This window comes from Coregonus clupeaformis, chromosome 17 (assembly GCF_020615455.1).
Source record: "Coregonus clupeaformis isolate EN_2021a chromosome 17, ASM2061545v1, whole genome shotgun sequence".
Taxonomy (NCBI): domain Eukaryota; kingdom Metazoa; phylum Chordata; class Actinopteri; order Salmoniformes; family Salmonidae; genus Coregonus; species Coregonus clupeaformis.
In genome coordinates, this window is record NC_059208.1 from 56,208,267 (window position 1) to 56,222,999 (window position 14,733).

Genomic DNA, 14,733 nt, shown 5'->3' on the forward strand with positions numbered 1-14,733 from the left:
CCTGGTATAAGCACAGCCTTTCCCCTGACGTCTATCCTCACGCCGGGGTGAAGTTTCCCCTAGGTACAGATCTACAGATCTAGGATTGGCTTCCCCTCCCCCAATCCTAACCTTAAGCATTAGCGGGGGAAATGCTAAAATGACCTAAGATCAGCAACTAAGGGCAACTTCTCCCTACACCACTGTCCTCTTCCCCAGGCTGAGGTCCATGACAGAGTCTCCGCGACGGCCCACCATGCAGGAGTTGGCCCGTAAATACACCAGCCCAGAGAGCCGGCTCAGCAAGAGGCTGGGGGCCAGCCTGCCCAACCTGGGGGAGGGTGTGAGGTCCCTGGTGGGGCCCCTCATGTATACCTCCCTCAAGAAGATACAGGTGGACAGTGGTAGGTGGACAGGAGTTGGTTGGAGGTTCAGGTGGACAGCGGTAAGTTGTAGGTTCAGGTGGACAGCGGTAGTTTGTAGGTTCAGGTGGACAGCGGTAGTTTGTAGGTTCAGGTGGACAGCGGTAGGTTGTAGGTTCAGGTGGACAGCGGTAGGTTGTAGGTTCAGGTGGACAGCGGTAGGTTGGAGGTTCAGGTGGACAGCGGTAGGTTCAGGTGGATCGCGGTAGGTTGTAGGTTCAGGTGGACAGCAGTAGGTTGGAGGTTCAGGTGGACAGCAGTAGGTTGTAGGTTCAGGTGGACAGCAGTAGGTTGTAGGTTCAGGTGGACAGCGGTAGTTTGTAGGTTCAGGTGGACAGCGGTAGTTTGTAGGTTCAGGTGGACAGCGGTAGGTTGTAGGTTCAGGTGGACAGCGGTAGGTTGTAGGTTCAGGTGGACAGCGGTAGGTTGGAGGTTCAGGTGGACAGCGGTAGGTTCAGGTGGATCGCGGTAGGTTGTAGGTTCAGGTGGACAGCAGTAGGTTGGAGGTTCAGGTGGACAGCAGTAGGTTGTAGGTTCAGGTGGACAGCGGTAGGTTGTAGGTTCAGGTGGACAGCAGTAGGTTGGAGGTTCAGGTGGACAGCGGTAGGTTCAGGTGGACAGCAGTAGGTTGGAGGTTCAGGTGGACAACGGTAGGTTCAGGTGGACAGCAGTATGTTGGAGGTTCAGGTGGACAACGGTAGGTTCAGGTGGACAGCAGTAGGTTGTAGGTTCAGGTGGACAGCAGTAGGTTCAGGTGGACAGCAGTAGGTTGGAGGTTCAGGTGGACAGCAGTAGGTTCAGGTGGACAGCAGTAGGTTGGAGGTTCAGGTGGACAGCAGTAGGTTGGAGGTTCAGGTGGACAGCGGTAGGTTGGAGGTTCAGGTGGACAGCAGTAGGTTGTAGGTTCAGGTGGACAGCAGTAGGTTGTAGGTTCAGGTGGACAACGGTAGGTTCAGGTGGACAGCAGTAGGTTGTAGGTTCAGGTGGACAGTGGTAGGTTGTAGGTTCAGGTGGACAGCAGTAGGTTGTAGGTTCAGGTGGACAGCAGTAGGTTGTAGGTTCAGGTGGACAGCAGTAGGTTGGAGGTTCAGGTGGACAGCAGTAGGTTGTAGGTTCAGGTGGACAGCAGTAGGTTGTAGGTTCAGGTGGACAGCAGTAGGTTGTAGGTTCAGGTGGACAACGGTAGGTTCAGGTGGACAGCAGTAGGTTGTAGGTTCAGGTGGACAGCGGTAGGTTGTAGGTTCAGGTGGACAGCAGTAGGTTGTAGGTTCAGGTGGACAGCGGTAGGTTGTAGGTTCAGGTGGACAGCAGTAGGTTGGAGGTTCAGGTGGACAGCTGTAGGTTGTAGGTTCAGGTGGACAGCGGTAAATTCAGATGGACAACTGTAGGTTCAGGTGTGCGGTACTTGTCGATGCGAATAGTTATCTTTTGTGATTTCTGAATTTAGATTGAGTGGTTTTAGTATGAGTGTTAAGTGGTTGAGGTGAAGACCTGCACACACGGGGTACTCCCCAGGACCTAAGTTGAGAAACCCTGTTGTAGTTGACCACTACTATTGAGTTTGCCACCTTTAAGATCCAACCAAGGACGATTGGCCAACTGCTTTAAGGTTTCGTCTAAGAAATGCTGTTCTCAGTTCATAAAACCTTTGTGATCGAACCCTAATAGGTCTGAAGTTTCCCCAGAAGCCAGTGAGATGCTTCAAGCTTCCTGAGTTCCCTCCGCCGCTGGCCTACCACTACGTCCAGAATTACTACCAGGAGATGATCACCCTCCTGGGCAAGGCCATCAGCGGGGTGGCCTCCGAGGACTCCTCTCTCCTGGCCTGCTACCACTACCTCCGAGGCTTTGTCAACACCGTGGCTGGTAAACGTCTGGACGCTCTGGAAGACTTTCAGAACCTTTACAAGACAGACACGGACATCTTCCCTGGCGAGCTGGTCAACGCACTGGTGGACTCTCTACAGGATGGGGAACGGGCACAAGCTAACCGCCGAACCGAGATCAAACGTCTGATTAGTCGAGTGAAGAGGGACCACGAGAGGGAGCGGGCGTGCCATGACGACGAAGGTGTCAAGCGGTTCCAGCTGCCGAAAAAGCACATGCAGTTGGAGGACTTTGTGAGGCACGTGCAGGAGTCTGGGATTGTCAAGGACCAAGCGACCATTCACCGGCTGTTTGAGGCTCTCACTGTGGGTAAGGAAGTCACACAGACGCCAAGCTTAGAAAGAAGGAAATAATGATTGAGGGTAAAGGAGAGAGGGTTGTCTCTTTCTTGGTGAAGGGTGTCTTCACCAAGGGACGTGTGTTTATGCCAGTCTTGATTTTCCACCCATTTTGTGATGGTTTTACATTAGCCCCTTGTTGTATGGGACTCATCATGAACATAATCCAGTTGATAATACTTGGCCACTACTCCGTAATCACCCCAGTCCCTGTGATTGATGTGTTAATACCTTAATACCTGTAGTGAATGGCCATGCTAATTCATCTGTCTATTGAATCCCCCCCCCCCCATCAGAATGTTGTAAGAGCGGCTTGGATTGTCAAGGTTGTGACTCTGCGGTGAAGGCTTCTTCCCTGTCTGTATTTTACCTTAATTCCAATCTGGAAAGTAAGCATAGCATGATGTGCTGTTCCCATCTCCAACCCTGCTGTGTGTGTGTGTGTGTCTGTGTCTGTGTGTGTGTGTGTGTGTGTGTGTGCTGCTTTGGCCTTTGTTCATTCTGCTTAATAAACTATCCCCTCAGGTCTTAAATCTGATCGCATTTAAGATTAGTGTTTGGTTCCCAACCTGTGTGCAGCTTCAAGCACACCCACACATAGCATGCCTTCAAGGCTGAAGTCTGGTTAATTATTTCCTTTACTTCCTCACTTGAAGTCTTGGTTTTGAATGACAAAATAGAATTCAGCCTATGTGTTCTATTGGCTCTGTTACAAACAGGACTCTGACTCCGCTGTATCGTACAATGGTCCATTGGACTGTGAGTTGCCTTGTGGAAGTGTGTGTTTAGTACCTCACATTACTCTTCATACTGTACATGTGGAGTGTGTGAGTCTCTTGCTCCAGTGAACCCACACACCATGGACTTGCTCCACAAGCCAACCAAAACAAGGCTGTGTAATGTTGTTCCTGTAACTCCTTCCCCAACCCTGCTAGCTTCTCTTTTCCATGCTAGAACCTTCTGAAATCATTGTGAAGTATAGTAACTTTAAACTGACCAAATGCCCATATTGTCCCAGAAATGCTGGTTTCAGGAATTGTTCGATCCTAACCCCAGACTGCCCCCTGCAGGCCAGCAAAAACAGGTGGATCCAGAGCTCTTCCGAGTGTTCTACACCTTCTGGAAAGAGACGGAGGCCGAGGCTCAGGAAGTGGCCCTGCCGGCCTCGGTCCTGGAGCACCTGGAGGCTAACGAGTGTGTCTTCAAGCTGTCCTCTTCGGTCAAGACCAGCCACGGTGTGGGCAAGATCGCCATGACCCAGAGACGACTGTTCCTGCTGACCGTAGGACGACCCGGGTACGTGGAGGTAACCAAGTTCAGAGACATTGAGGTGAGTTAGGACCTTCCGCATCTACGTTCCTACTACACTTCATGTGATATACCGTATATCATTCATGATAGTAGACTTTTTGATAGAGATTACTATATGAATACATTAAGCTATAAAACAGACAAACAAAGTAATGTTTATGATGTGTACAGCTAATGTCTACTCCATAGCACAGTGTATGCCATGTACCGTTATCATGAGGCACTATAGATACATGGCTTTATGGACCATTATACAAATTGTTACCAAGTATTCTATTAGAAATATGAATAAGTCGAAGATGGTGTTAGGTGAAAAAATAAGCCTGGTCCCAGATCGGTGGTCTTTACAACCATAGGAGTTGGCTATACAACACAAACTGATCTGGGACCAGGCTATAGTTGGCAAGACAGCACAAACAGATCTGGGACCAGGCTATAGTTGACAAGACAGCACAAACAGATCTGGGACCTGGCTAATGGTTGTGTAATGTGTTGAGATGCAGGGCTCCCTTGAAAAGGAGACCTTGTTCTCAGTGGGACTCCCTGCTAAAATAAAGGTAGTGAATTGTGAGTAACCAGTTGGCTGTTGTACCTCAGGAGGTGAAGATCTCCTCGGCTCCCTTCCTGCTGCTGAGGATCCCGTCTCTGAAGATCAAGACCACCCTGAGGAAAGAGACGTTTGAGGTCAACCTGAAGTCAGAGGTTGACCTCTGGCACCTCATGGTTAAGGAGATGTGGGCCGGACGGAAGATGGCCGACGACCACAAGGTAGGATGTCAAAATGTGACTTTAAACTTCCGGTTAATCCCTGTCCCAATAGTCTCACGTTTCCTAAAGTGTGCACTCGTTCACTACTTCCCACAAATCTAAGCATTGGATTGGTGGAGGCATGGGCTAGTGGGAGTATCTACAGTTTTTCTTATACCTGTCATTTCCTTTGAAATTAGTGAATAGAAGTGAACAAATGCACACTTTGGGAGGAAGGAGAGATAATTGGGACGTAGCATCTCTCTCTCTCTCTCTCTCTCTCTCTCTCTCTCTCTCTCTCTCTCTCTCTCCCTCCCTCTCTCTCTCTCTCTCTCTCTCTCTCTCTCTCTCTCTCTCTCTCTCTCTCTCTCTCTCTCTCTCTCTCTCTCTCTCTCTCTCTCTCTCTCTCTCTCTCTCTCTCTCTCTCTCTCTCTCTCTCTCTCTCTCTCTCTCTCTCTCTCTCTCTCTCTCTCTCTCTCGGCATCTGACTATGTATTAATGTATGCCCAGTATGTACACTATGAGAGGAGTTTTGCTTTTAGCAGCACAGATGTGATGGCCAACGTTAGCACTTAAACCTTTCCTGATGCCACCCTGGGCCTCTCTGGCAGACTGTACTGTAGCTCAGTGGGTGTGGTTGACATTCCATGGAAGAGGGGGAGCTGGGGAGTTCCATACGGGCTTGACTCTATTGTTCAGCCAGGCAAAAGTCTCCACTACTTTCCAGCCTTCCGTTTCTGCTATTAAACTGCATGAAATAAAATGGACACTTCTGGCCCATCTCACTCATATATTGTCTTCTTCTCTGTTATCACTGGAAAGACTGCATTTCCCAGGGTCCTTTTCTGTCTTTCTTTTTATTAAGTCCTCATCCCTTGCTCCCTTCACCAAGCCTAGCCCCAGATCTGTTTGTGCTGTCCTGGCATGAAAATGACTAGACAAGGAGTTTGCAAGACAGCACAAACAGATCTGGCGCCAGGCTAGCCTCCACCAATGCATGGTTCAGATGCCATGGAGTTACTGTAAGTGTAAGAGCCAGGTTGTCTGTTTACAAACTCCTGGCCGTAGAGACGTGTTGCATTCTACTCATCCTTTTCTCCCTGTTGTCATGTCAACGTGAGGACCATGTCACCGTTTTAATGTCAACTTCAGCACCATGTCACCGTTTTCATGTCAACGTCAGCACCATGTCACCATGTCTCTCTCTCTCTCTCTCTCTCTCTCTCTCTCGCTCTCTCTCTCTCGCTCTCTCTCTCTCTCTCTCTCTCTCTCTCTCTCTCTCTCTCTCTCTCTCTCTCTCGCTCTCTCTCTCTCTCTCTCTCTCCCTCTCTATCTCTCTCTCTCCCTCTCTATCTCTCTCCCTCTTTCTTTGTCTATCTCTCTCTCTCTCTCTCTCTCTCTCTCTCTCTCTCTCTCTCTCTCTCTCTCTCTCTCTCTCTCTCTCTCTCTCTCTCTCTCTCTCTCTCTCTCTCTCTCTCTTTGTCTGTCTCTCTCTCTCTCTCAGGACCCCCAGTATATGCAGCAGGCTCTGACCAATGCCCTGTTGATGGATGCAGTGGTTGGCTGTCTGCAGTCACAAAAGGCAATTTTTGCTGCAACCAAGTTGGCACACTTTGACAGAATGAAACTGGAAGGTATGCCAAAGTTAATCTTTTAGCATGACAAAAATAAACAGGGTAAAAAAAAAACAGAAGATACAAAAGTTGAAGCGATGTTCTGTGCAGTAGGTTATTGAAATTATTAGCAGAAAGTGCATGTTTATAACAGTGTCTTGCTTCTCAGGAGATGTTCAATTCAAACGTTGACCTCTGACCTGTCTGTCCATCCTGAGCAGTGCCAATGATGGTGCCCAAAACCACGTCAGAGACCCTGAAACACAAGATCAACCCATCTCTGGACCTGACTAGCCCCCAGGCGGTAGATGTTCTGCTCTACACCCCAGGTAAACCCTTATGGCACACTGTCAGTCTCAAGGGAAGGTGACATCATGACGTGGAGCGTCAAACTAGAGCTGACATCAGACACCATTTAGTTCCTGTTCAACAAACTGGTAACACTACATATCTGTTGTATGATTTCCCAGTACTATAAACACCCTACAGTATTCTCAGTAGATCAAGTAGGTGCTGCTGGTATTTCCTATTCAACCCTCACTCTCCTCCAGTCTAGGACATCCCACATACCTTCACAGACACTACTCCTCAGATCATTACTTAAATGGTAGTATCAAATCAAATCAAATCCAAATTTATTGGTCACATGCGCCGAATACAACAGGTGCAGACATTACAGTGAAATGCTTACTTACAGCCCTTAACCAACAGTGCATTTATTTTAAACAAAAAAAGTAAAAATAAAACAACAACAAAAAAAGTGTTGAGTGTAGTAGACCTCAAATCTGTGTTCTGCAGTCGAGGTACTGTATTGCGCGACAACAACACACAAGAATCATGTTGCCTGTGTCCTGCCTGTGTCCTAGTAACATATGTGCTGGTCCCCCGTGCTCCTGAGTGGCGCAGTGGTCTAAGGCATTGCATCGCAGTGCTAACTGTGCCACTAGAGATCCTGGTTTGAATCCAGGCTCTGTCGCAGCCGGCCGCGACCGGGAGACTCATGGGCGGCGCACAATTGGCCCAGCGTCGTCCAGGGTAGGGGAGGGAATGGCCGGCAGGGATGTAGCTCAGTTGATAGAGCATGGCGTTTGCAACGCCAGGGTTGTGGGTTCGATTCCCACGGGGGGCCAGTATAAAAAAAATATGTATTCACTAACTGTAAGTCGCTCTGGATAAGAGCGTCTGCTAAATGACGTAAAATCTAAATATGTCACACTCCAGACCTGGGTTCAAATACTATTTGAAATCTTTCAAATACTTTGTGCATTTGCTTTAATCTGCCTGGAGTGTCAGGTGGGCGGGGTTTGAACTCTTGGGATTGTTCTACTGGTTCCATTGCAACAGGCAAGCTCAATCAAGCACAGCTAAAGTATTTAAAATTATTTAAAGTAGTATTTGAACCCAGGTCTGTCACACTCCTGCATGCTACTGCAGCTAGGACAGTGTCAGTGTGATGGTGTCAGTGTGGAGTTACAGGAGGAGGCTTGACCTGAGGCGGTTTTGGTTCCGAGGTTTGTTACTGCCTCTTAAACAAATAATGAGACACAGATTTTCCCAACGCATCACCACCAACCACTTCCTGTTGTGTTCCTTAGTTTCATCCTTAGTTTCATGCGCTGATTACTGATAGTAGAGTCATACAGTAGTCACAATAGAATCACTGAAATTGTTCTTCCTACTCAAACCACAAACGTTTATATTATATTACACAGACTTGTATTACACAATGAGATGTGTTAAAGTCTGACTTCAATTTTACATCCGAAACGTATGTTTCTAACATAAATCGTTTGAATCAGCATTATTTTTTCTCAGGCTCAATAGTACGTCTCAAAACGTGTTGTTTTGACTGGGCAGATAAGAAACAGGCCCTAGCCTGCAAGGATCCTCCCAGCACCTAAACTAACAGTAAGGTTATGTGTAAAGGAGCCTGTGTCTTAACCTAGTGACATCAGGGAACCAACAACAGCTTCATTCTTTAACACAATATCCCTACTCCTTCCCCTGGTCCTCTCACAGACAGTGGTCCTACTCCTTCCCCTGGTCCTCTCACAGACAGTGGTGTGTTTTTCTAGGCCTTCCCGCTGACTGTTCCATCTGTATCCCATTAGAAGGTGGCATGGTAGTGGCAACGGTACAGGGCCTGGACATGATCGTCTAGGCATTAGTAACAGTGCTGCTTCAGCACAGAGCACCATTGAAGTCCTAGCTCTCAGGGTCTAAATGTAGGTCATTAATGTTTGTCATATTCCCTCCTCCTTTCCGTTCTGTTCATCACTCCTCCCCATGAAAGGGAGGATGTGACACATTATAGTTTTTTATTTTATTTTTCCTATTATGATTTGAAAAATAAATGTTACGCCGTTAAAGGAAATAGAACAGTTTTGGAGTGTATTTGAAAATATGGATTGATTTCTTACTAGGTCATGAATGATATCTGACAGAAGTTCCCTATGCGTGCCATTGTGTGTAACTGTGAATGTTTACACTTCTTCAGTGTGTGTGCGAGAGATATTCACTGTGAATGTTTACACTTCTTCAGTGTGTGTGTGTGAGATATTTAGCTTTGCTCATAACAAACTAGAAGATGTATTAGAAAATATATATTTATTATAAATAAAGAATAATCTATGCCTTTCAGCTTCACAGTCTTCATCAGGGTGTTTTGTTTCCTTAACTGTATAGTTAAATATCTCTAGTCAAACCATGACCTACTTACTGGATTTGAGTCGGATCTAATTGACGTGTTCAGTATGTGAGAGATGTTCTGCCATGCTTGTGGGCCAATAGAAATAGATGCATACAGAATGTGGATTCAGGCGTTCCAGACCTTCATCAATATTGTTTACATTCTCAGGACAGCTGGGCGTATCGTCCGACTCCGAGGGTGATGGGAACCCCAAACTGTGGTGTGCCCTGAGCGACGGGAAGGTGGTGGTGTTTGACGCAGCCAGCTGGTCCATGCAACAAAGCCAAGTCCAAGTGGGTTCTTCACGAGTGGTAAGGCTATGGACGTGGAACAGGGATGAGACCGCTATTTTAAAGGAAAAGGACAATTACAGAAGTATGAAAAAGCAGCAGTGATTCACTGACCACTGTTAGTCATCTTTCTGCTTTGACCCATTTGAACTATATTTAGTGTTTTTTGTCAGTTAAAATAACTCCAGGGATTCTGCTGACCCCTGGTGGTGTCTGAAATCAAGGACTTGTTGCCACACTTCCAAGTCTTGTATTCACTTGCTTATTGGAACAAACCTGAGAAAAGCCGGTGGTAATCAAGCTTGCTTCCATGGCTTAAAAAAGCTTCTGGGCAGCCTGTCTGGTTATTTCTATTTTTCTCATTTAGCAGACACTCTTATCCAGAGTGACTTACAGTACTGAGTGAATACATTTTTGTACTGGTCCCCCGGGGGAATCAAACCCACAACCCTGGCATTGCAAGTGCCTTGCTCTACCATCTGAGCCACACAGGTTATACAGAATAACAGTCTGTATCTTCCTAATGTTATTTTATGTTGTTTTCTTCAGAACTGCATGCTGGGAGTGGACCGTCAGCAGGTGTGGATTGGCTCCCAGGATTCCGTCATTTACATAATGAGCACCCGCAGCATGTCCTGTAACAAGCAGCTGACGGACCACCGCAGTGAGGTCACAGGGTTGGCCCTAGGGGAGCGCAGCAAGGAATACAGGTGAGGTGTGACGTTGACATGCATCAAACATACAGCTACTACTGATATCCCAGAAATTGAGCGAGCCTTCTTTTTAGGAGCGTATGATAAAGGCATCGATGAGCAGTCCCAGCTCTAAGTACAATGTATGACATCCTTTATTTATACCTGGGCTGTGTTCATTAGGCACCAAACGGAAGAAAATGGACTGAAACAGGGAGCGACAATCTGAACTTGTATAAGAAACGCTCCGTGTTTTGCTGCTGTGTGCCATACTGAACATAGACCGGCTGATTCTTCTCTGGGGTATCAGTAACATTAGTCTTTACCTGTGCATGTATTCCCTGTTGCAGCCCCAAGGTGACATACTCCTGCAGTGAGGAGGGTACAGTGATGACGTGGGACGTGTCCACACTACAGGTGAGGAAACAGTTCCGGCTCTCCTGCGACCGCCTCCAGTCCGTTCAGCTCTGCAATGGAACACTATGGTGCTGTAAGTACACATAAAAACATACAAATAGTGTACTTAAAATGATTAAAATTACTTCTGGCTATACTATACTTAAGCAATAAGGCCAGAGGAGGTGTGGTATATGGCCAATATACCACAAATCCCAGAGGTGCCTTATTGCTATTAAAAACTGGTTACCAAGGCAAATAAAGCAGTAAATATGAATGTTTTGTCATACCCGTGGTATACCACTGATATACCACGGCTGTCAGACAATCAGCTTTCAGGGCTCGAACCACCCAGTTTATAATACTGTATGTGACAAGATTGATTGTTATAATTGTGCTTGTTATTCCTCCTATGTCATTCAGGTGCCAGAGACTGCATTATGGAGGTGTGGAAAAATGGAACGTTGCATCGCAAGATCTCCCTTCCTGAACAGCTCTGTGGCTCCCCCACTGCCTTCAGCAGCCTCCTTCTCTACCATGAGGTGGGTCATGGTTTATGTGTCTGTATAAATATAGAAATTAAACGAGCTGAGGCTAGTACTTTTCAGAACCTACCAGGCTAGTGAAATTGTGTTTTTGAAAGGCACAGACTTTGGACCAGACTGTTACCGGGGTTAGTAGAAATTCTGGCCTGCTAGCCCGGCTGGCCAGTGTCATGTTCCATCCCTGCATGTATTGTATACATAGTCTGTAATATTTCCTACTGTGATCAGTGAAGTCTGTACTACGTTGACATGGTATGGGGGTGATGATGGAGTGGTGTTGTGTGCTATACAGTGGGGGGAAAAAAGTATTTAGTCAGCCACCAATTGTGCAAGTTCTCCCACTTAAAAAGATGAGAGAGGCCTGTAATTTTCATCATAGGTACACGTCAACTATGACAGACAAATTGAGGAAAAAAAATCCAGAAAATCACATTGTAGGATTTTTAATGAATTTATTTGCAAATTATGGTGGAAAATAAGTATTTGGTCACCTACAAACAAGCAAGATTTCTGGCTCTCACAGACCTGTAACTTCTTCTTTAAGAGGCTCCTCTGTCCTCCACTCGTTACCTGTATTAATGGCACCTGTTTGAACTTGTTATCAGTATAAAAGACACCTGTCCACAACCTCAAACAGTCACACTCCAAACTCCACTATGGCCAAGACCAAAGAGCTGTCAAAGGACACCAGAAACACAATTGTAGACCTGCACCAGGCTGGGAAGACTGAATCTGCAATAGGTAAGCAGCTTGGTTTGAAGAAATCAACTGTGGGAGCAATTATTAGGAAATGGAAGACATACAAGACCACTAATAATCTCCCTCGATCTGGGGCTCCACGCAAGATCTCACCCCGTGGGGTCAAAATGATCACAAGAACGGTGAGCAAAAATCCCAGAACCACACGGGGGGACCTAGTGAATGACCTGCAGAGAGCTGGGACCAAAGTAACAAAGCCTACCATCAGTAACACACTACGCCGCCAGGGACTCAAATCCTGCAGTGCCAGACGTGTCCCCCTGCTTAAGCCAGTACATGTCCAGGCCCGTCTGAAGTTTGCTAGAGTGCATTTGGATGATCCAGAAGAGGATTGGGAGAATGTCATATGGTCAGATGAAACCAAAATATAACTTTTTGGTAAAAACTCAACTCGTCGTGTTTGGAGGACAAAGAATGCTGAGTTGCATCCAAAGAACACCATACCTACTGTGAAGCATGGGGGTGGAAACATCATGCTTTGGGGCTGTTTTTCTGCAAAGGGACCAGGACGACTGATCCGTGTAAAGGAAAGAATGAATGGGGCCATGTATCGTGAGATTTTGAGTGAAAACCTCCTTCCATCAGCAAGGGCATTGAAGATGAAACGTGGCTGGGTCTTTCAGCATGACAATCAGGCTGACTAAATACTTTTTTCCCCCACTGTATGTGGTTCAGAAGGAGCAGCTGTGGACGGCCTGTATAGACGTAGGGGAGCTGTGTGTGTGGCACCTCGCGGAGCCCACCAAGCCCTTCCAGAGGATCCAGCTGCCCGACTGTGCAGGCGTCACCTGCCTCATCAAGGTCAAAAACCAGGTGAGACTGTCTGCATACTGCACTGCAGACCCAAAATTAAGATGCTTCTATTCTACTGTAGTTTCCATTAACGGGCATTGCTTGAGTACTCTACTGGACTACTAGATCCACTACTTACAGTTCGTACTGTGTTTAGGTATTCTATTATGTGAAAGTTGAATCTAGTGAAAGTATTCATTGGTCCAAATCAGCCTTGGTTCCCCTTCCCACTTTTCTGCTTTTTTTAATACATAATACAGTAGATAATGCATACATAATACAGTAGATAATGCATTTATAATACAGTAGATAATGCATACATAACACAGTAGATAATGCATACATAATACAGTAGATAATGCATTTATAATACATTATATAAAGCATTTATAATACAGTAGATAATGGATTCATAATACAGTAGATAATGCATACATAATACAGTAGATAAAGCATTTATAATACAGTAGATAATGGATTCATAATACAGTAGATAATGCATACATAATACAGTAGATAATGCATTCATAATACAGTAGATAATGCATTCATAATACAGTAGATAATGCATACATAATACAGCAGATAATGCATAGATAACCCAGTAGATAATGCACACATAACCCAGTAGATAATGCATTCATAATACAGTAGATAATGCATTCATAACACAGTAGATAATGCATACATAACACAGTAGATAATGCCTACATAATACAGTAGATAATGCCTACATAATACAGTAGATCATGCATTCTGACATGCTGTCCATTGTCAATTCAACATGTCTTATTAAAAACAGAGATGTCTCTTATTGGTCATAAAATCACATCTTTTACCCTGTCCTGTCAGATCTGGGTTGGCAGCCGCGGCCGGAGCTCGGGGAAGTCCAGGGGGAAGATCTACGTAGTGGACACCCAGCGACACACGGTGGAGAAGGAGCTGGTAGCTCACACAGACTGTGTCCAGGCACTGTGCTCCGCAGAGGACCGCTATGTGCTGAGTGGGGCAGCCCGCGAGGACGGGAAGATAGCCATTTGGAAAGTGGAGTAACTGGAGTGGAAATTCAATACTGCCCGCTGGTGCCTGGGGTTCAGAACAGGGTTGTGTACATTAGGCACAAAACTGTAGAAAATGGACTGGAACAGGGAGCGGCTGAATGGTCCAATAAGAAACACTATTTTTCGTTTTCTGTTGAAAAATGTTTTGTTAAGTTGTGCCATATTAACCCAGGTTATTGTGAACAGTTGGGAAATGGACTCGTCGTGATTTTTGACTGCCTGTGGATGGATGACCGAACCAAAAGGAAAATAAGGGATGTTCACCCGATTGCATAGGATTTTTTTAGCGCGTAATTTGTCCAACCTATAATTAAATACCTTTTTGTTTACTGCTTATTTTAATATTTGCATCTAAGGAAGAGCCTGAGCTTTTTATATTGGTACTACCTTAGCGATGCATGACAAATGACACAGCCATATGAGTATTGTATATTTAATGTATGTGTTTTCTTTTGTAAATATACCTTTTTGTATGTTTTAAGACATTAAACCCAAACTGTGCATTTTTGTATTGTTTACTGGTATTATAAAAAATATATAGGAATGAAGACTCTCAATGTATTTGGCTCTGCATGTAACATGACAAACTATTTTCTAACCATTTCAATGAAACAGTGAAATATTGTCCATAAATAGTAGTTTTATGTGTATTCTGTATATGATTTTGCCACCAGGAGACAGTATAACATCTAAGATTTAAATTCACATCCCAGAACTGTCCTCTGTAAACCTGCGTCATGAAATTGACTTTTTTGTATTGCATTAACTGAAACCAAAGATCTTTAACGTTATTTCTATAAAGCGATTTGACAGTGATGCTAAGGCCAGGTGTTTTTGGATAACCTTGGGGATTATAACATTTTAACCCACTTGGCCCATATTCAATATTCAATCAGATATAATAGTTTGTCTGCCTTCATACAGTACAGTCTTTATTCAGAGCTGTATTAAATCCCATTAAAGTGGCTGTAGGGAAGCCCGTATCTACATAATCTGAGAATCCTCTCATTAATCACACCAGCAGATGTGAAAATCATTGAAATCATCGTCCAAATGCCAGTGTTCCAGTTATTATTCTCCAACTGTCCACAGCTGTACGAATATAAATCCCTCTCCTCTCTGTGCTTATACAATGGAGCACAGAAGCATAATCACAGACCACATTTTTAATCCAGCTGTGGATTACAGACTAGGGATTGTGTATTTCTTTTT

At 45.3% G+C, this 14,733-nt stretch overlaps 1 protein-coding gene across 3 annotated transcripts in view; it reads left to right on the top strand.

Annotated features, from left to right (window-relative positions):
- The window catches only part of LOC121586777 (DENN domain-containing protein 3-like), a 34,349-nt gene extending 20,277 nt beyond the window's left edge, over positions 1–14,072 (top strand). For all 3 annotated transcript variants that reach the window (XM_045226428.1, XM_045226427.1, XM_045226429.1), the window contains 12 exons: positions 199–383; positions 2,070–2,597; positions 3,697–3,956; positions 4,535–4,705; positions 6,189–6,318; positions 6,519–6,626; positions 9,155–9,297; positions 9,826–9,986; positions 10,319–10,458; positions 10,788–10,906; positions 12,344–12,481; positions 13,313–14,072. In XM_045226428.1, the coding sequence (XP_045082363.1) occupies positions 199–383; positions 2,070–2,597; positions 3,697–3,956; positions 4,535–4,705; positions 6,189–6,318; positions 6,519–6,626; positions 9,155–9,297; positions 9,826–9,986; positions 10,319–10,458; positions 10,788–10,906; positions 12,344–12,481; positions 13,313–13,513 (2,284 nt within the window). In that variant the 3' untranslated portion in view covers positions 13,514–14,072. The remainder of the gene's footprint in view (positions 1–198; positions 384–2,069; positions 2,598–3,696; positions 3,957–4,534; positions 4,706–6,188; positions 6,319–6,518; positions 6,627–9,154; positions 9,298–9,825; positions 9,987–10,318; positions 10,459–10,787; positions 10,907–12,343; positions 12,482–13,312) is intronic.
- Positions 14,073–14,733: the final 661 nt, after the last annotated feature.